Source organism: Tachypleus tridentatus, chromosome 13 (genome assembly GCF_004210375.1).
Source record: "Tachypleus tridentatus isolate NWPU-2018 chromosome 13, ASM421037v1, whole genome shotgun sequence".
NCBI classification, from domain to species: domain Eukaryota; kingdom Metazoa; phylum Arthropoda; class Merostomata; order Xiphosura; family Limulidae; genus Tachypleus; species Tachypleus tridentatus.
In genome coordinates, this window is record NC_134837.1 from 134,259,243 (window position 1) to 134,280,112 (window position 20,870).

At 31.9% G+C, this 20,870-nt stretch overlaps 1 protein-coding gene and 1 long non-coding RNA gene across 12 annotated transcripts in view; one reads left to right on the top strand and one right to left on the bottom strand.

The window, feature by feature from the left end:
* Window positions 1-20,870, top strand: part of LOC143239997 (uncharacterized) — a 38,757-nt gene that overhangs the window by 5,762 nt on the left and 12,125 nt on the right. For both annotated transcript variants that reach the window (XR_013021497.1, XR_013021496.1), the window contains exons 2-3: window positions 7,667-7,809; window positions 9,992-10,105. This is a non-coding gene — a long non-coding RNA (uncharacterized LOC143239997). The remainder of the gene's footprint in view (window positions 1-7,666; window positions 7,810-9,991; window positions 10,106-20,870) is intronic.
* The window catches only part of Gpo1 (glycerophosphate oxidase 1), a 70,960-nt gene continuing 51,067 nt past the window's right edge, over window positions 978-20,870 (bottom strand). For 8 of the 10 annotated variants that reach the window (XM_076481738.1, XM_076481737.1, XM_076481735.1 and 5 more), the window contains 5 exons: window positions 17,302-17,433; window positions 16,571-16,729; window positions 12,797-12,985; window positions 9,950-10,048; window positions 978-5,167 (listed from right to left, as the gene is read on the bottom strand). In XM_076481738.1, the coding sequence (XP_076337853.1) occupies window positions 5,051-5,167; window positions 9,950-10,048; window positions 12,797-12,985; window positions 16,571-16,729; window positions 17,302-17,433 (696 nt within the window). In that variant the 3' untranslated portion in view covers window positions 978-5,050. Of the gene's footprint in view, window positions 5,168-9,944; window positions 10,049-10,465; window positions 10,560-12,796; window positions 12,986-14,551; window positions 14,671-16,570; window positions 16,730-17,301; window positions 17,434-20,870 lie in introns of those variants that run through there. The other 2 variants (XM_076481739.1, XM_076481740.1) reach the window with 2 other exon arrangements.

The window sequence follows — 20,870 nt, forward strand, 5'->3', positions numbered from 1 at the left end:
AAAAAAATACGCGGACTGACGTCATAAAACAAAATGTACTATACTTAGAAGTTACAGGTCTGGGACTCCTTCAAAGTACTCTCCTCCCCAACGCACACACTTATCCCAACTGTGTTTCCACTTGTTGAAACAGTCCTGGTACGCTTCTTTTGTAATGTCCTCCAGCTCCTTCGTCGCATTTGCCTTAATCTCGGGAATCGTCTCAAATCTTCTTCCTTTCAAGGGTCTTTTGAGTTTGGGGAACAAGAAAAAATCACAAGGAGCAAGGTCAGGTGAGTAGAGGGGGTGGGGAAGAACAGTGATCGAATGTTTGTCCAAAAACTCACGAGTTCTGAGGCACAAATTTCGCAGCAACACGGTGCATCTTCAATTTTTCGGTCAAAATCTCGTAACAAGATCCAACTGATATCCCACACTCTTCAGCAAACTCCCTGACAGTCAGACGTCGATTTGCCTGCACCAGGGTGTTGATTTTGTCGACGTGTGGGTCGTCAGTTGACGTGGAAGGACGTCTAGGACGCTCATCATTTTCAATGGACTGTCAACCATCCTTAAAACATTCATGCCACTTGAAACATGCCGTACGCTTCATAGCAACATTACCGTAAGCCGTGTTAAGCATAGCAAAAGTTTTAGTTGCAGATTTTCCAAGTTTAACACAAAATTTCACAGCAAGTCGTTGCTCTTTCAGGTCATTAATTCTGAAATCCACCAAACGAAAAATTCGCACTTCACTTAAAACCGCATAGCTAATACACAAATGAAGATATCTGCAATTGGGAAATGGCGTCCTAATCAGCTGATCTGTGCGAACCTAGCGACACCAAGCGGATTCCCCTGGAACCAACTGGAGCCGTGCAATTCAAACAGTCCATGTATTTTTTGAACAGACCTCGTATCTTTATTAAAGAGCTTTGATTCAACTAAAAAGAGATTAACAACTCCTAGTCTTTACACCTTTAACTAAGTTGAAACAATTTCATAATAAAAACAACTTTATTGTATAATAGTGTACAACACAAACAAGGAGAAATGAAGGAAGGGACAATTTGGTCATCAAACAAATACAAATATTACACTAGTTTAAAGTTTTGTACAAAATAATACACATGAAATCAATAATAGCAAAGTTATTCTAACCTCAAACAATTAAAAATGCAAACTTCACCTAAAGTAATCATTACATCAAGAAACTTTTTTTAGCTTCAATTAATTTCTTGAACTGTTTTTCAAAATCTACTTTGATGAAAGGTTTTGACTGTATTTATAGTGCTCAATATTTCTTAAATGTTCTATTTAAAAATTTCAGAACTTCAGTAAAATGGAAAACCAACGAGCTAACATTTAATTGAGGTTGGTCAAGGTACAGATATATATTAGTATGTAAAGTTTCTTCAAACATCATTATAAAGGAAATGTTGATTGACATACATCCAATTCATTAACAGTAAATATAAAACTTCTATCTTTATTTTCTCAACAAATATCCTGAAAACCAATGACACAAGTAAGTACAAGAACACAACATACATGAAACCTTACATACTTGCTCATTTTAACAATTTTTAAAGTAACACAGACAGCAGAAAAAAAAATCAACAGTGTGATAGATTAATGTAAAAGACACACCAATTATTTTAACCTGAATTACCAACTTCTAAGTTTCACAAGTAAACAACAGAAATGCTGGGACATCATAGTAGGAAGCCTACAAATTATCAGACAGATAGTACCTTCAGTATCCTTCATATATCATGTTTTTAAATCCTTATTCAACATATGATTTTGAAGAAGCTTGAGTAGGAATGGGATAAAATTTTAAACAATATAAGAACTTCTTCAGTAAATTATGTGGACAAACTGCTCACAATGTTACAGTGAGATTTTTAAAAACAAATTATTACAAGTATTTTCCGAGTACTCACATTAATTTAAACACACTACAAATTAAAAAGTCACATCAGTCTTCTTAAGAGTATAATTAATATTGAATTTAAACTGTGTCTGTTTTACTGAGAAGGAGCAAAAGTTACTTCAGATGTTTACTCCGCATGTTTATGTACAAAAAAAATATCAGAGACTTACTTTAAGGTAACTAGATGAGTAGTGCTTGACTTTAGAGCAGTGTCAAAAGAAGAAAACCACCACCAAACGTTTTTCATGTTCAGTACACTTTCAGTGCAAAAGATTCAAGATCAAAGTTTAAATTCTGTTATGTAACCATCTTAATTGTTTTACATGAATTTTAATTTCAAGGCTTAATTATTAATATAACTTATGAAACATTAGCAGCTTCTCAATAAATTAAGTGATTTCCAAAATCTTTTCACTAGTTCAGTTTTTTTACATGCTTTCTTCATTGACCACTAGGGCAACTTTCTGAAGCCTCTTGATAAAGTAAACTTTAAAATTTCCTGATGTAATTGCCCTCACAATTTATAAAATGTACCTGAACTTTTTAGTTTACACTAGATATGAATTATGAACTTTAGAGAGCTCTTACTATCTCCTATTACACAACACTAAATATTTTATAAGTGGTTGAAAAGACTTCTCAAATCTTCAAAGAAGCACATATTTTTGTTAACATTATTCATCGTTATAAAGACCTAAGATATGATCCTATTGACTACCTCTGTCTCAGCAAAATGATAAACATCACTTCTAAAAGATAGTTTAAACAATGGATTTCATGAAAAATCTTATGACATAAATACAAGCTTAAGAAATAAGTGTCAGTTAAATGCCACAACTGACAGGATATCACATGACAAAGACTAGAAATGTGAAACCCCAGTCCCATATACACTATTTAAAATAAAACTGTTACAAATGATATCACATGATAAATGAGCCACTACAGTTAAAGTATATTTTGCAATATTTTTAATTTTTACCTGGTTTTCTTCATGTATTACAAGACATTCATAAGATCTACCAACTTGAGAGTGTAGAAGAGTTACTTGTTGTCCTTGGGAATTTATCACAGTTTCAAGCTTTCCACTGGAGTACAAAAATTACAAGCTTTCCCTACAGTTTAGTAGATATAAATGCTTTCTTTGTGAATTTATCAGAGTTTCCTTGCAAGTTTACAAGAACTACAGACTTTGCTGTGACATTAAATCTACATGTTTTTTTTTACTTTTCTCATCACACTGCACTTCCACTCTTAAATAAGTGGAGAAAAAATTTTTCAAAAAAGGAAGTAAATGTATGGATGGCTAATACCAATCCTTCAAAAACAATAAAAACAACGTATTTTATTTACTTGTTTTTTCAATCCAGGGTTTCAATAGACATAGGAAATTTGTATTGCTAACCAAGTTCAAACATAATAAGGTTCCAATGGTAATATTGATTGCTTATCTATTAGTTTAAAAAAAACAGCAAACCTCTGTAATAAAGCTAATTTCAAGGGGTAATGATAACATTGTTTACCCTAGAATTATGATTTCTTAAAAAATTACTACTACTGGTTAATAATACTTACAAAAGTGGATATTCCATTAAAAACTGTTATCTCAGAAAACTGGTTAACATCAATGTTTTGGTTTTTGAGTTATCTTGTAACAAACAAGAAGCTGAACAAAGAACAAGAAATTCTAATATTTTACTAATATACTTACAGACGTTCTCAGAACTTGTGACGTGGTCATTATATAAATTCTTATAAAAAAGCACACTCTACAGTACTGTAAGGTTCTTATGATGTACTGAGGAGATATTTAAATACCATTTTTATGAACAATTCAAGACATCCCTGCATAGGCAGTGCTACTACCTGCACAATATCAATTTGGCACCTCTTGTTACTAAAATCATAAGCTTTGAAAAATGTTTTGAAAGGATGACTTTAGCAATTGGCTTAGACTTAACAGAGACAAGTAAGTACAGTTCGTGTTATACCAATTCTTCCTTTGCCAAATTCTTTTCCATCAAACATTTGCAAACTTGACTTTTAGTTTACTCCTAATGTTTGTTTTATGCAAAATTATTTTTAAATGTTAATTTTGATCTAACTAGTGAGTGGTCATTGAGGTAATTAAAATTCAAGGTGTATAAGACAGTTCTAGTATAATGTGCTTTACTTATATTTATGGTGCCAGTCCTACTTATCATTTAAAATTTAAAAAAAATGATTAAGAGTTTTGAGCTTTGCAGATGATATTAGAAGAACCAGACATTTTACTTGGGAAGTTTTCAGAGTTTTAAGCTTTCCTTTTAAGTGTACTAGAACTACAGACTTTCCTTAGGAGTTATGGACAATTCAGTAGGGTAATCAGACGTTATTCAAGAGAGACTTAATGCTTCATTGACATCATTTTTCACTCTGACTCCATAGTTCAGTATTTGGGTATCAGTTGTTTTAGATCTTTTAATTGGAGTTACAAAAAATAGTGATTGTTACAACTGTATATTGTATTGTGGAGAAATCAAAATGTATAAGTTTTTTTTTAAATTATTCCATACTGGAGCTCAACTTTGAATTCATCCCCAATAATATGACAACAAGAGAGTTTTGTCCATTGCAACATACCATCAGGTTTTAAGTAGCTTTCTTTTTTTTTTTCACAATACCTCCTCCTGACAAACAAAGAAGTATATGCCTAAAAGTAAGTATACAACAACTGGGACAACTATAAATCATAGGAATTTAGTTAATAAGTGCACAAACATTACATCCAATTTGTCATCTACCTAGCATATATACTCAACAGATCTGAATATCACAAAAAATTCCTATTAAATGTTAACGTTACACTTGAAACACAGAATCAACATAAAATTTACTAAAACTCTTGGTTCCCAGTTAATTCCAACATTTGAAAAAATAAAGACTGTTTCATACTCATGAGTTATATTAATAACGAGGTAAAAAAGTAAAAATAATAAACCAAAAAATTATCTTGATAACAATATATCCGAGTCTATTTCTACACAACTTCCTAACTTTCTGATATAAAAAAAAGGTTTCTTGAAAAAATGTTAAATAAGCCAGAAAAAAGAAATAGTTTAGAACACTTCAAGAATTTCAAATTTATTTCAGGGTTTAAACCCCACCCCCACTCCTTTCAACAGGAACTTGAAGGCTGTGTTGATATTCTATTTCCACTGCTTTAGCCAGTCGACTCTGGGTCACACTTCCTGTCTTGATTGAACACATGAGCTAGAGAAAGAAATCATCTAAGATTATCTTCTTTGGGCTTTTATCTCAGCTAATACACAAGCAAGTTCATGTCTGTATGATACTTACACCAAAAAATAAGATGAATGAACTTCAAAAGAATGCTAAAATTTAAAGCAACATATTACAACTATCTCCTATAGGCATGGAAAATGAATAATTAAAGAACATTTATACTTAAAACAACTTACTGAAACTATTCACTACAGATATGGAACATGAATACTGAAAGAATATTCACACTTAAAACAACTTACTGAAACTATTCACTACTGATATGGAACATGAATACTGAAAGAATATTCACACTTAAAACAACTTACTGAAACTATTCACTACAGATAAGGAACATGAATACTGAAAGAATATTCACACTTAAAACAACTTACTGAAACTATTCACTACTGATATGGAACATGAATACTGAAAGAATATCCACACTTAAAACAACTTACTGAAACTATTCACTACAGATAAGGAACATGAATACTGAAAGAATATTCACACTTAAAACAACTTACTGAAACTATTCACTACAGATAAGGAACATGAATACTGAAAGAACATTCACACTTAAAACAACTTACCAAATCTATCCACTCTAGATATGGAACATGAATACTGAAAGAATATTCACATGTCAAACAACTTCCTTAAACTATCCACTATAGATATGGAACACGATTACCGAAAGAACATAGAAACTTAATGAAAATCACTGGAAATGTCCACTATAAACACAAAACAAATATAGTGCATCTTAACACACATAGGAACCCTGAGAAACTGACCTATAGATATAACAAGTAAAGAAACTGGCTGAGACTAAGGCTGTAATTAGAACAATGGACATTTCATTCTATAAATAATAACAATAAAGCAAAAAGGGTATTATAGAAATTAACGAAGTTAGTAAGTTACCACAACTAAAAATGCTTTAATTGTATACTGAACAACATTCACATATTGTTTAACGTGAAATAATCACTTGTTTGTGGCACATTCTTCATATACTGTGTGTTTTACAATCACTAATTGTTTGTTGGTTTGTGTTTTTTTATAGCAAAGCCACATTAGGCTAACTGCTGAGTCCACCAAGGTGAATCGAAACCATGATTTTAGCATTGTAAAATCCACAGACTTACCACTGTATCAGCAGGGGACCTAACTGTTTGTAGCATAGCCTTCACACTCTGTTTGTCATGAAATAATTAACTGTATGTGGCATAAATTTTCTGATGTTCAATATGAAATAATTACTTGTTTCTAGCATAACTTTCACATACTTTCATGAAATTGTTACTAGGTTGTAGTACAAGTTTCACAAGTCATGAAATCATTACTTGTTTAGAGGATATCTTCCATATGGTGTTTGACAAGAAATTATTACATGTTTGTAGAATAGCCTCTATATGTTTGTCATGAAATCACTATTTGTTTAGAGTATAACTTCCATATGGTATTTCACAAGAAATTATTATATGTTTGTAGAACAGCTTCTATATAATGTTTGTCATGAAATCATTATTTGTTTGTGGCATAGATTTCATATGCTGTTTGACATGAAATTATTACGTTTGTAGCATAGTTTTTATATGATGTTTGTTGTGAATTCATTATTTGTTTGCAGCATAGCTTTTCCATGTTGTTTGACAAGAAATTATTACATGTTTGTAGCATAGCTTCTATATGATGTTTGTTGTGAAATCATTATTTGTTTGTGTCATAGCTTTCATATGCTGTTTGACAAGAAATTATTACGTTTGTAGCATTGCTTTTATATAATGTTTGTTGTGAAATCATTATTTGTTTATGGCATAGCTTTCATATGCTGTTTGACAAGAAATTATTACATGTTTGTAGCATAGCTTCTATATGATGTTTGTCACAAAATCATTATTTGTTAGTGACATTGCTTTTCTTATAGTGTTTTATATAAAATCATTACTTCTTTGCAGCTTAGCTTCCGTATGATGTTTGACACAAAATTATTACTTGTTTTTGACATAACTTCAACAGTGGTATAACATTACTTGTTTGCAGCATAGTATCTACGGGCCATACGTCTTGTTCAGCATGAAATATTTTATTTTCTGAAGTCATTTTAGGTGTTATTGGAGAATAATTTTAATGAAGTGCTCAACTAGTTATGGATTAGAACTTCAGTGTTCTGAAAATCAGGTGTTACCTCAGCAGCTAAGTATTTGTTCTTGTTTTCTTACACTGATTACTAAACCCAGTTTCATCATTGAATGTTTATTTTCTGTTACATACTTTAGTTATTTAGTACTATAGTGATAAAATACAGGTGTTCTTTGGTTTTGTCACCAGAACCATTCCATATAGATTTGCAGTCTAACTTGGAAATGAATTTATATTCTATGTAATAAAATCTTGAAGAGAGGAGACAGTTGACATACTCTTATAAGTTTACAGTTATATTAATATTACACAAACACTGACTGGTTTACTTTATGGCAGAGTTTCTCAACCATTTGCACCTCAAGTCCCACTTAAGTCATTTCACACAAGAGTAAAGGCCTCCATGTGTAGCTGTTAATTTAGGCAGCCATAAATGACCCAGCCTGAGGGTGCCCACAACTACATGCCTCCCAGTCCACTTGGTGAGAATCATTACTCTATATCACACTGCCAACTACAACAAAATTTGAGAGCTGTACATGCTAGGTTAACTCACAGTAGATAATTATTATAGCATACAGGCATTGGTAGTACCCTATTTTATAGTCTGGAGAATACCAACGTAAACATCAACAAATCAAAATGGTAAAAGGCATGGATAGATATGACAGATAGAAATATATAAACCAAAACTAAAACCATTCAAAATCAAATATACATTAAAAATAAAACATTTAAAAATATAAACTGATTGGTAACCTTTAATACCATAAATCAATATACCAGAAGAAAAAAATATATAACAAAAGATTGCTTTGAATCTTCAGTCTTGTATTTTTGCTGTTTGTGATATTTCTGGAAGTAATTGAATAACACCCCATAAGGTTCAGCCAGCTAGTTAAACAATGAAGCAGAAGATGCTAACCTTTTCTTACTTTGCAAATGTATTTCCAATAGATATTTAGATCCTTTCACACAAAGCTATCTCAACCCTGGTTTGCCCTCTAAGCAATGCTATGAATATATGTTGATAAAGCATATCAGTGTTTATACTCTTATTAGTTTTGTGCCATTTCAGAACATGAGCTGTTCATGTGACTAATCTACACCAATTGTATTGTGCCATTTCAGAACATGAGCTGTTCATGTGACTAATCTACACCAATTGTATTGTGCCATTTATACTAGTAAACTTTGCTTTTCTAGAACAAATTTCACATTAAAAAATTTGTAGGTACAAACCATAAAAAATGTCAACATAGTGGGGAGGAAGGGTGGCAAGTGGAGGTAAGTATCTATCAGAAATACATTTTCAGTGTAAGAAAATGCTAACTCCTGAAACACTACTCCTTCCACTCACCCCAGATAAAAATCCCACATCGCTAAAGTGAGAGACATGAAAGCTCACCAATCTCAAATCAGGCGGAAAGAGACTGTACTGAAAGAACAGGTGTGCTAGAATATAAAAAAAAAAGCACACCAATGGGATCAACACTATTTCTTGAACATGTATACTTTTCACATAGCAATCAATACTGATTGGGATTAAGAATGGATTTTTCCAAGTGGATCAGAAAGCCCCACCCAGTTTGCTTCCCAATGAAGAAAGTAGGCATGATTAACTGATTAGGCACAAGAAGAGGCAAGGAGCAAGTCGTCAGTGAAAAGGAGAGTCCGAAAGCTCAACAAGTGAAAATGACAGTCAAAAAAAAGTGTATAGCACTCAACGAAACACATGTTAAACATATGTATTCCTACTTGAAGTGAGGAATACATGCTCAAAAACTTACCACAGGTCTCTTGGGGAATAGAATAATACCAAATCCAAGAGATTGCACAGACATGTAGTAAAAGATGGAAGACACCATAGAAAGAAATATTCACTTAGTAGTTATATCATTCCTTACAAATGGTAATATGAAAGGAAAAAATCATTGGTTGAATGTAAGACATAAACTTCCCTCAAATTAAAGCCTGTACTTCCCCAGCAGACATTGTCAACCCTGAAACCTGGGGACTTGTGTCATTACAGTGTTGACTTGTGATGAGAATTTCATCATCTGCCATATTAAGTTTTCAATTCATATGAAGAAATTCAAATTTGGAAAACAGAATTATTTTTAAAACAAATGAGTTGAAACAATGAAAATCAAACACAAGAAGTAGAAATATATAAAATTCTGAGAAGGCAAAAGGGAGTCAGATGTGCCAATATAGATGGTGCACTAAAATTCATGAAGAGTAGTCACATGATCAGCACTTGTTCTCAATTTGTTCAAAACTGATGGAGTATAAAGTTTGGTGCATTGTAGAGAAATTATTTTTAGAAATGCTTAGAGGGTATACCAGGATCAAGATAGTTTGGAGTGAGAAAGGCAGTGCCATTTCAGAATCATCATTTGAAGAGAACAAGTAAATTCACATTTAATATACTTTCTCTTTGTACTTTTTAAGGTTGTTTGGAGCTTTATGACGGCCATTGGTTGTAGTTACTTTGTGAGCCAATTAGTGATTAGCTAACTTAAAATAAAAACACTTTTTAACTAAGAAACATACAAAAATTAACAGAAAATGAAACAATAAAAACTGAAAAAAATCAAAAACTAAACAAAATGAAATCACCTCTAAGTATTCTTCTAACTCCACCTGTCCATTTTTATTTAGATCCACTTCGTTTAGAATTTCATGAAGCGTGTCTTCAGGAATCTTCTCACCAGAGCTCTAAAGGATACAACAATGCAGTTTCTCTTAAAAACCATCTTTGCAACCATGAATGAGGTATGTTTATCAATATTTAAAAGGCTGGGTCACAAGAGGAGTCAATGTTTAATAAATAATATTGCTGTCTACAGGCAAAATAACAAATGTGGGGTTATTTAACTTTTAAATAAATACATTATGAATTAAGATGACAGAATATATATATATATGGGGAGGGAATACACACTAAAAACTTATTTCATACTTTAATATTTGATTTGCCATTTTTTCTTGGTGTCAACACTTACTCCAGTGGTTCATTGGTGAAGCTTGATTGACCAAGTATGATTTTTTTAATACTTCCTTATCTTTAGGGTCATTCCTTACAACACCTTCTGAAATATGACCAACCCAATTTGATTTGCTACCACTTCCTACCTATTAGTATCAATATTTTCCAACTGCTCTTTACTGCTCAGAAGTCCACAATCAGGCTTGATTTGTCTTTTTGTTTTACACCTCTCTCAGAATCCTTAATTTCCAATACAAGGTTAGTATTTTACAAAATGAAAAAAACTCATTCCATAGTAAATGAAAAGCCTTTGCTAGCCCAGAGTTAGGCTCACAAAACTTAACTAAATTTTAATTTTTTACGTTTAGAGTCATTTATATGGATACATACAAAACAAACTGATACAGATCTAAGTGTGTTAAACTGCTACCTAGTTCTAAAATGTTAACATTACAGAAACTGATAACTTAAATGTTACTGTAACTAAAATCTTGAAAATTACAGCAAATGATAAACTGTACATTGTAGGAACTAAAAAACTTGAGCATTATATATTACATTACAGATAAACTCCTGTAAAACACTAAGTTTAACAAAATACATTAATATACCACATTTCAGCCAAGACAGACCAACCACTGTAAACTTAAAATACATTAATAAACCAGATTTTAGTTAAAACAGACCAACCATTGTAAATTTAACAAAATACATTAATATACCACATTTTAACCCAAATGACCAAGCACTGTAATACATTGTGAGCTTAACAAAATACATTAATATACCACATTTTAACCCAAATGACCAAGCACTGTAATACATTGTGAGCTTAACAAAAAACATTAATATGCCACATTTTAGCCCAAACAAGCCAAACATTGTAATACTTTGTGAACTTAACAAAACACATTAATACAGATTTTAGCCCAAACATACCAATCCACTAATATACTGTACACATAACAAGATACACTAATATGCCACATTTCAACCCAAACAAGCCAAGCACTAATATATTGTCAACTTAACAAAATACATTGATATGCTATATTTTGGTTCAAACATACCAACCACTGTAATACACTGTAAACACAAAATGCATTAACATACCACATTTTAGCCCAAACAGACCAATCACTGTAATAAACTGTAAACTTAACAAAATATATTAATATATCACATTTTAGTCTAAACAAACCAAGCACTACAATATATTGTAAAAAGAGAAGAAAACCACATTTAATATAACACATCTCAGCTCTAATACATCAAACATAAAAATTTAATGAAAATGTCCAAATTAACATAAAAGGCTGTGCTTTACACACACATATACATGTATATCCAAATAATTTATTTCTTAGAAAGTTTTGATTTAATGCACTAGATTATTAAAATTATGTCTTTTTCATTATATAAACCAGTACATGTATCTACCTTACATTATTCAGTTATTTAATCCATCCAAGCAAATCAACTTTCATAATTTCAACTATTTTTTTTACATGACTGGTAATTGTACAGTTTAATTATTTGTATAATTGACTGGTAATGGTACACATTTAACGATTTCTTTACCTGATTGGTAATGATCTATTGTTAATGATTTGTTCACTTGATTGGTAATGGTACATGTTTAATGATTTATTAACCTAACTGATAACAGTACAAGTTTAATGAATTGTTTACCTAATTGGTATTGGTACACATTTAATGATTTCTTTATCTGATTGGTAACAGTACATGTTTAATGATTTGTTTACTTGACTGGTAATGGTACATGTTTAATGATTTATTTATTTAATTGATAATAGTACAAGTTTACTTATTTCACTGGCTCATGGGTCATGCAATATTTCTATCAATAATTGTATTCTACACCACAAAACATGTATTTTAGACCTAAGAGCATTAAATTAACCAACAGAAACTTTAAACTTGCTTTTCATTTATTTTTTTTCAAAAATGCTTTATCCACAAATAAAAATGACCTGTAAAGAAAGCTGTATGTACACTAAGATCTAAAAACGTTTTTGAATTAAGAGAAAATTCTAAACAGTAAAATGTTTTAAGAATAGAACATTTCTATTGATAACTACACTACATAACGTACTTTTACTGTATCTCAACTGGCACAAATAGCTCTATCGAGTGAAAGACGTCAGTGTCATTGAACATAACAGGTAAAATGTGTGTGATACATTTATTTTTTTCTATACACTCTTAATTATTTTTACTCAGAATACCTGATAACAAAATATTCAAATGTTATCTTAATAATTCAAAACATTTTAAGATCTTAAGATGGATAAAAAAAACTCAATTACTTAAACAAGTCACATCTGACTGAATTAATTGATAAATTAATTTGTACTGTGTTTAATTACATTTTCTTTACATTTCCTCACAATCAGGTATAACAACAGTGCCTCATTAAATCCTTGTTAAGAAAAACAACCACATGTGGAACTTACCTTCAAAGTACGTCTGAGATCATTCACACTAATGAAGCCTTTCTTTTCTTTGTCTATGGACTGGAATTGTTTAATGTACATTTTTATTTCCTCTCCAGTAAAATTGATTGGAGCCACCTGTCTTGAGGCTTTGTTTACTTGCTGTCCCATTTCCTTCTGTAGAAATTCTAGAGCCAGTTCATGCTGATGCTGCAATATAATACCTTTTAAGCAAACATTTGATAAAAGTCCATATGACAAGTTAATGAAGGGATAGAAATAAAATCTTATAAATCACTTAAAAAACTTAGCCACATAAATAAATACAAACAAGTCTCACCATCAGATTTCCTACACAACTGTGAATCTACAAGATATTTTATTTCTAGTTTTATAAATCCAAAAAACACAAAACAACTCCACATTTTTTTCTTGATGTCTTGAGACTGACCCTAATCTTTCTTTAAGAATTTTCTTGCAAAGCTACAAAAAAGACAGACATAAAAAAGACAATGTGTTAAAGAATAAAGAATTTTATGGGCTTCCTTTACATCATAACCATTTCAAGCAGTGTTTGGACATATAAAAATCAACACTAATCATTGATCTTTCTTGGCTTCCTCAAAAAATACTGTATTTACTGGTGTATTGTTGGTACTCACTAACCTGTAGCCTAACTATGCCACAGTGACTGTTAAAGACCAAAAACTACTGTAAGATTACCACATCTGAGATGGAAATATGTCCCTACCAACTACAAGTATTGACTCGACCCTTTTTGAAAGTCAGTTAGAATACTAGATATTTCATCCCTTATAGCTTCTGAAATGTTCTGTAAATAATTTTTTTTTTAGATTTATTCACATCACAAACAGTAGAGGCATAAAAATAACAATTGGTATACAAATATAATGTTAGAAAAACATGCAGGTTTAAGAAGTTTTAATAAAAATGTTTGCCTCTGAAGAAGAAAAGTACACCTTTAAAAAGTGTTTGGGTTATAGGTTTTTTATTCATTTCTAATTGGTATGTAAATACACACAGAGCTTCCTCATCTATACAGATAGTTTGGTTTGGTTTGAATTTCGCTCAAGGCAATATGAGGACTATCTGCAATAGCCATCCCTAATTTATCAGTGTAAGACTAGAGGGAAGGCAGCCAGTCATCATCACCAAATGCCAGCTCTTGGGCTACTCTTTTCATCTATGAATAGTGAGATTGATTGTCACATTATAAAGTCTCCATGGTTGAAAGGGCAAGCATGATTGGTGCGAAGGGAATTTGAACCCAAGACCCTCGGATTACGAGTCAAGTGCCTTACCCACCTGGTCATGCCGGGTCATGTACAAATAGAGAAAAAAAAGTAAGTTTTGCAAATAGTTCAACTGATTTACCTCAAATTAGTTTTAGTATCATTATTAAGTTACCCTTTTCTCTATCTCTAAATACAGCCAACCAAAACTGCTATGACCTTAAGGATGTGTTAGTTCCCAGGCTGCCTCTATGGTTAAAGCAATACATTATTCAAACAGGGATTATTTTCTTAAAAGTTAAAATAAGTTCTTTCCCCAGATTTGTCTTTAATCATTTCAGCCACTGACACTCATTCTTCTTTGACCAGTTAATTTGTTGTGTAATTTAAGAAAGTAGCAAAATTAACATATAAAATCTTAACTAATTAGCACAAGAAAAAAATAATTTACTTTCCAATGATGACTGTGATAAGAATTACTCCTTTTTTATAGCTTATACAAGCTTGATGCTTCATCACTTTTTATGTTCTGTGTTACTGTCTTGTTATCTCACAAGCTCTGCAGGAGCTTGCCAGATCATCCAGGGTAGCTTGGAAACATTTGTTTCTTTTCAGCTCTGCTCAAGGAATTAAAGTTTGATTCTAATCAAAGAAAATGATGGTCTTACAGGAGGGTATGGTAGATACTGAATTATTTGATGTAGCTCTAAACAAAAAACATTAAAATTAAAAGTAGAAGTGGAGGAAGCTGTGAGATAGGATGGAATGAAAAGAAGGGAAGGAGAGGTGGTTTGGTTGAAGATAAAAATGGTTTGAAGTAGCTTAAAGGATGATCAGGAGAAGAAGGACACAATTTGCTAAAACTCTCAAGGATTAATGCACAAGTTTAAAGCTTACAGATGAGAGTATAGGTTTAATTTGGCATAGTTGTTGACCAAAGGATAAGTTGTTTTTTTTTTAACACAACAAAACTCCTAGATACAACAGCTCAATTGTATTTATAAAAACAGCATTTCCAATCTGTAACACTACATAAACATCTTTTAGATTTTTAAAGACAGTAATTCAACATGGCTAGGAAACAAAGTTTGTTTAATTGTATGAAAATGACAACTTATCATATTAAATCACAGATCACAGTTAATAATATAATTTTAACCATTTTGTTATTCATCAGATTCTTAATCTTTTTTCAAAGTCATTCAGAGAATTTCAGTATAAATTAAAATTATGGAGCTATACTTCTTGATAAACCACATTTCATAGCTCAAGAAACAACTAACTAAACACAAAGACAAAAAAGGACCAAATGGCCCTTCACAGTTGTCCTTGCAAATCCACTTGTGAATAGTACAACTTTAAGCCCACCCTCTATTTGACCGGAAATCAGTGATTCCTTCTCTCAGATTTCTGTAAAGTGTTAGCTTCCATTACTGCTCATGGAAACATATTCTGTATGTCAATCACGTTGTTAGATATAGAGCTACGAAGAAGAGCCTGTCTTTTCCCTATCTTATGTACTTTGTCTTGTTTTGTTACCTACAGAATATAATACAAAGAAATCAGTTTTTTTATTCTTTCCATTTCGTGAACAATATTGTACATTTCCATAAGATCACCTTTTACAGTTCTTTTCTCAAAAGAAAATGTGATATGTAACCCATCCTTACAAGACAACCCTCCATTCCCTAACCTTTCCTAGCTGTTATCTCTAATTCATAAAGATACCAACATTGTTTACAGTATTCCAAGTGAGTCACAATTCTTTGTGTGAAGAGAATTACAGATAATTAATGAACTTACTTGTAATCAACATGTTTATTATAAGTAACCTATTACTAACAACAAAGCACTGTTCTAATGGTATGAGTGATTTATCAACCATGTCAAGATCCTTTTCTTCAGACATCCTATATATATTGAGTGGGTTTCTGTTTATATTAAATGTGTGATCCAAATTATGATAATTGTATTGTATTACTTTACACTTAGTGTAATTAAAAGTCATTTGCCAAACATTTGTCCAACTTATTAACTGATTCAAAGCATTCTTTAGTATTTCAGGACAACTATAAATACTCAAGAGTTTACTGTCACTGGTGAACTTTACTCATTGTGCTCCTTTCAGTAAAAATGTAAATAAGACAAAGCATGGACCATGTACTGACTTGTGAGGTACTGCATTAGTAACAATGATCTAGTTTGAATGAACCTCATTAATAACAATCTTTTGCTCTCTCTTATCCAACCAACATACGATCTAATTAGCTTTTCCTTACCCAACCTCTACTAGTGCACTTATTTTACCTAATATCTTAATGCTATCTTATTAAAAGCTTCTGAAAATCTTAGTACTCCAAGTCCAACTACTTTCAATTGTCCAAATAACAAGACAATTATTTACCATTTATAGACTAATTCATTATGATAAATACCACATACAGTACAGTTTTCTCTTGCCTCTATAGGTATGATGATTAAAATACAACAGATACGAATAAAAACTGAGACAGTTACAGTGACACTGAAAAACGTATCTGACCTTTTGTTCACTTTTATTCCACTGAAGTTCTTCAGCCATGATGGAAATAATCTTTGGAAGTGCTTCTTCAGCTGCTTGCACATTTAGAAAAGCCAATCGAAGTCGACGGGCTATTACATCCACTGCGGTACAAGCATATTCCCTGAGAGCATATCGAACCTGTCAATAACCAGGAGTCACTGTTAAAATCATTTTGCACTATCTTCAAATGTATCAAATAAGTGGAAAATAATTTTTTAAAATCATATATTCTTATTTATGTAGAGGTAAGGATGTGTTACAAGGTAAGTCACAGACCAATGTTAAATAATCCATCTACGTTTTGTGAAAGGTTTTTTAAATGTCTGTACAGAGCTACACAAAAGCTGTGTGTACAGACCCATCCCTAATTTGCAGTTTAAGACTTAAAGAGGGACAGCTAGTCAACAGTACCCACCACTCACTTTTTTGCAGTAAAATTTGACTTTCCCTCTTATAATGTACACACAGCCCTGAACTAAGTTTAAGGTCTTAAAAAGGGGCAATGACATATAAAAGACATCTTGTTCATACAAAAACTGAGGCCTGAAATCAAGGGGTTCTGCATTTAAGTTACTTTTAGTACTGTAAAGCCAAAAACAAGTTTAATAAATGCCATAACTTAGATTTGGAATAAGTTTAGTTTGGCTATTACTGAAAGTTCAAATGATGCAGAAAGTTAATACCCAGATTACACTGTTTTATACTCTTACCTCAGCTTCAATATATGGAAATTCCTCATGTAATCTTCGTCCAACTATAGGCCATCGCTTCCCCGTGAGATTTGCCATTTTAGCAACAGTGAAAGCACGATCTCCATACGTGTTAGCAAGATGTTGGGCAACCTAAGAAAACTAGCACATTAGTTTCTGTACTGTAAAACATAATCCAATGATAAAGAACTAGTGACAGTTTAGTTGTGAAGTACTCCAGCATTATGACATTGTTAACATCCTTTGTATATTAACTAAGTAAATATGATGTAATCAGAAGTCAGTATAAGATACATTTGTAACTGTTTGTATATAGACAAATACTGCTAAGTAATTCAAGCATCTTAACCATCTACAAACATGGTAACTGACGACCAAAAATAATCTGCTGAAAAATTTCCTTCACAATTATCAAATTAGTGCTGACTGGTAAGACAAATTCATTATCCTTTCCTTGTATTACTGGCTATGAACACTTACAGCAGTATAGATGTTGTTGATTGTAAAGTACAAATAAAAATAAATGTTAAAAATTTATTCTAATTGTTGATGTTTTAATACTTATTTTTTTAGAATGCTGTTTTTTGATGTCATCAAACTGGTTTAAACACACAAATAGTTGCTAAACATTGTTTGGCCATATTCAGTGATTATACTGCTTTGTAATGCATATGTAACAATCACTCCCATGTTGTGGTAACAACTGGAACTAATTAACTGCACTTTTCTGAAAGTGTTATCTGCTTGTTTGACTCTGTGACTGTAAAATGTAGTAACTGGTAGAGTAAGAAGCAGGATAAATTTGCTTTGTTTCACCAGTTATAACCAACTACATTTTAATTTAACTTTCACAATATTATGCCATCCAGACTAGTTGAAACACAGTTACAGACACTCCCTTACTAAGTTACTTACAATCTAAACTTGGACTGAATCTGGTGTTATAATACATGAAAATGAATCAGTTGTAGATAGCCAAAAACATGTCAAAAAACAATACAGGTTTGAAAGGTAACAACCAGTCTTAAGAACAACTTTTACATTGGAAATAACTGTTTATAGTTAATTCTTGAGGTATCAAAACAAAAAGTCTTGAATATATTTATAAAGGTAATTGAAGCTTTATCTATTATAAAAGAGCATGTATACATTCCTTTACACATGATTTTTCTTACTTTTTCCTTTATTCTCTATGTATCACTCATAAAGAGGATGTGTGCTGTTGGATAAACAACATTGTTTAGTGTTATTTTTAATTTATTCATTGACTTAATATTTATTATTCATAACAAGAAAGTTAAAAGTAAATATTTCAAAGGCAATAGCTATGACAAGTTTGATTATGTTAACTTGGCACAAGTCATACACTGCATTTGCAATTACATTGTTGTCTGGGCTTTACAAATATTATTGATGTCACATTATTCGAATCTCAGGACTTTTCTTGTTATCTTAACTGAGCATTATACAATCATTGCATCATGTTGTTCAGAGTATGTTTGAGGCCACAGTGAAAAAATATATAAATGCAGGTGATGAATTGAGTGCATATCAAGTACAATTTAGTCAGAAAATTAGTTTGGAAAAGAAAATGTGAAGTTAGCCAGAGTGTCAGTAATTAGCAATAATGGATGACATTTTAAAGTGAGTTTCATAGTTTACTAGAGATAAGGAGAATAATTTGACTTGTCAAATGGTGTTCTAAAGTAATTGAACTTGTCTGTGTGGACTTTGATAAAAAGCAGACACTATTTAAGGTTCAGGATACAACTGTTGTAACCTACAGAGTAGTGTAAGTGAATTATTCAGTGATATTGTTGTGATAATAGAAAAATACTTCATCTTATCAACTGGATTCTAAACTAACTGAATCAGCTCGAGTCGAGACAAAAAAAGACAGAATTTAGAATTTAAAATGCAACTGTGGTATCCATAGTATAAATAATTTTTGTACATTGTTTGATTTGTTTTCAATATATTATTTTACAAGTGGATTGTACACTCTCTGTTTATTGTCTGTAGTAATCTACAGGGTAGTGTAAATGAATTATTCACTGATACTGTTGTGATAAGAGAAAAACAGTGTCTTATCAACTGGATTCTAAAGTAACTGAATAAGCCTGAGTGGTCTTTTTTGACAAGCAAATAGAATTATTTAGAATTTAAAATGTTACTGTGATATCCATAGTATAAAGAAATTTTGTACATAATTTAATTCACTTTGAATATATTATTTTAAAACAAGTGGATTGTGCACTGTCTGTTTACTGTTCAAAAAGAAAAGCTGGAAATAAAGATAGAAGGAATAAGAGTACCAAATGAGATCATCAAGCTGACCCAATGGAAAGAAGAACCTAAGAATGACAGTGGAATTCAGACCAGTTGATCCAGTTGATGAACAGAAAGATGACATGGATGCTTTCCTGGAATGATACAAAAGATTTGCAGTCTGTTTCAGTCCACTTGTCACAAGAAATGATCTACAAGCATATGCAGGCATGAAGTCAGAAGATGCTATGGGCTATGACAAATTAAAAGTGAATTTGCAGAAATGATATGTATTTATCTAGGAAAATTTTCATCAGAAGTTCAGAGAAGTCAAACCTGACATTGAAGAAATTGTATTTCAGTTTGTGGTACATCTATGGTGATATTTCACAGGATGAACTGACATGGTTAGTGTGACAATGGTTCTTAGGGACCAATTATGAACTGTTCATGTGTTCAACTGACATCAAAGAGAGCACCAAAAGACGTGAACAAGATGATCAACCTGACAGAACAGTACGTGGAAGCTGATGGAGGGAATATATCTCGCAAGTCCAAGAATATTTAGTTAAAGTTGCAACCATTGATGACTAACCAGAAACAAGAGTCTACCAAAGATTACAGAAGGTTAAATGACATATAGGAGAAGAAAAGCTATATTTGTTATAGAACAGGGTAGATTGCAATGCAAAGGAGTGCAGATCCATAACTAACAAGCAACAGCAAAATCACAACATAAAGCAGATGGAGCTGCTTACAAAGATAGTGCTGGCAAGAAACACGAGAAAGCAACTGTCATTTTGGATGCTGCTCCCAAACGAAACAGAATCAAGACAACTCATCAGAGTCACCACAAGAAATAAATGTCACTTACATGATTTATTAGTGCATGACTAACGGCTGGCTCAGGTTAGTAAATACATCAACAGTGCCAGTAATGACTGGAGTATGTTAGAGATATCATTATGTGCCAACAAAATACAATATGTCAGTAGGTAAAAGCTACATTAGGAACAATAAAGTGCAGAATCTACACAACACTGTGTGCAGTAGTGCAGCAATGAGAACCAGTCTAGTATCTGATGATCAGATAATGGGCATGGTACACCTGTGTGTGGTAATTGATGAAACAGTAAGAAAATTTCCCACAGCAAAATTAAAGGTATATACTGCATACTATGTAGGAGAGACTGAAGCCATGTGTAACAAGGAGTCCCATTATGTGACTTGGTGATGAGAGACATACCAGGTAGTAGGAATTTTAAGAAACCAGACAGAAAGAAGATGGATGAAGTATCTGT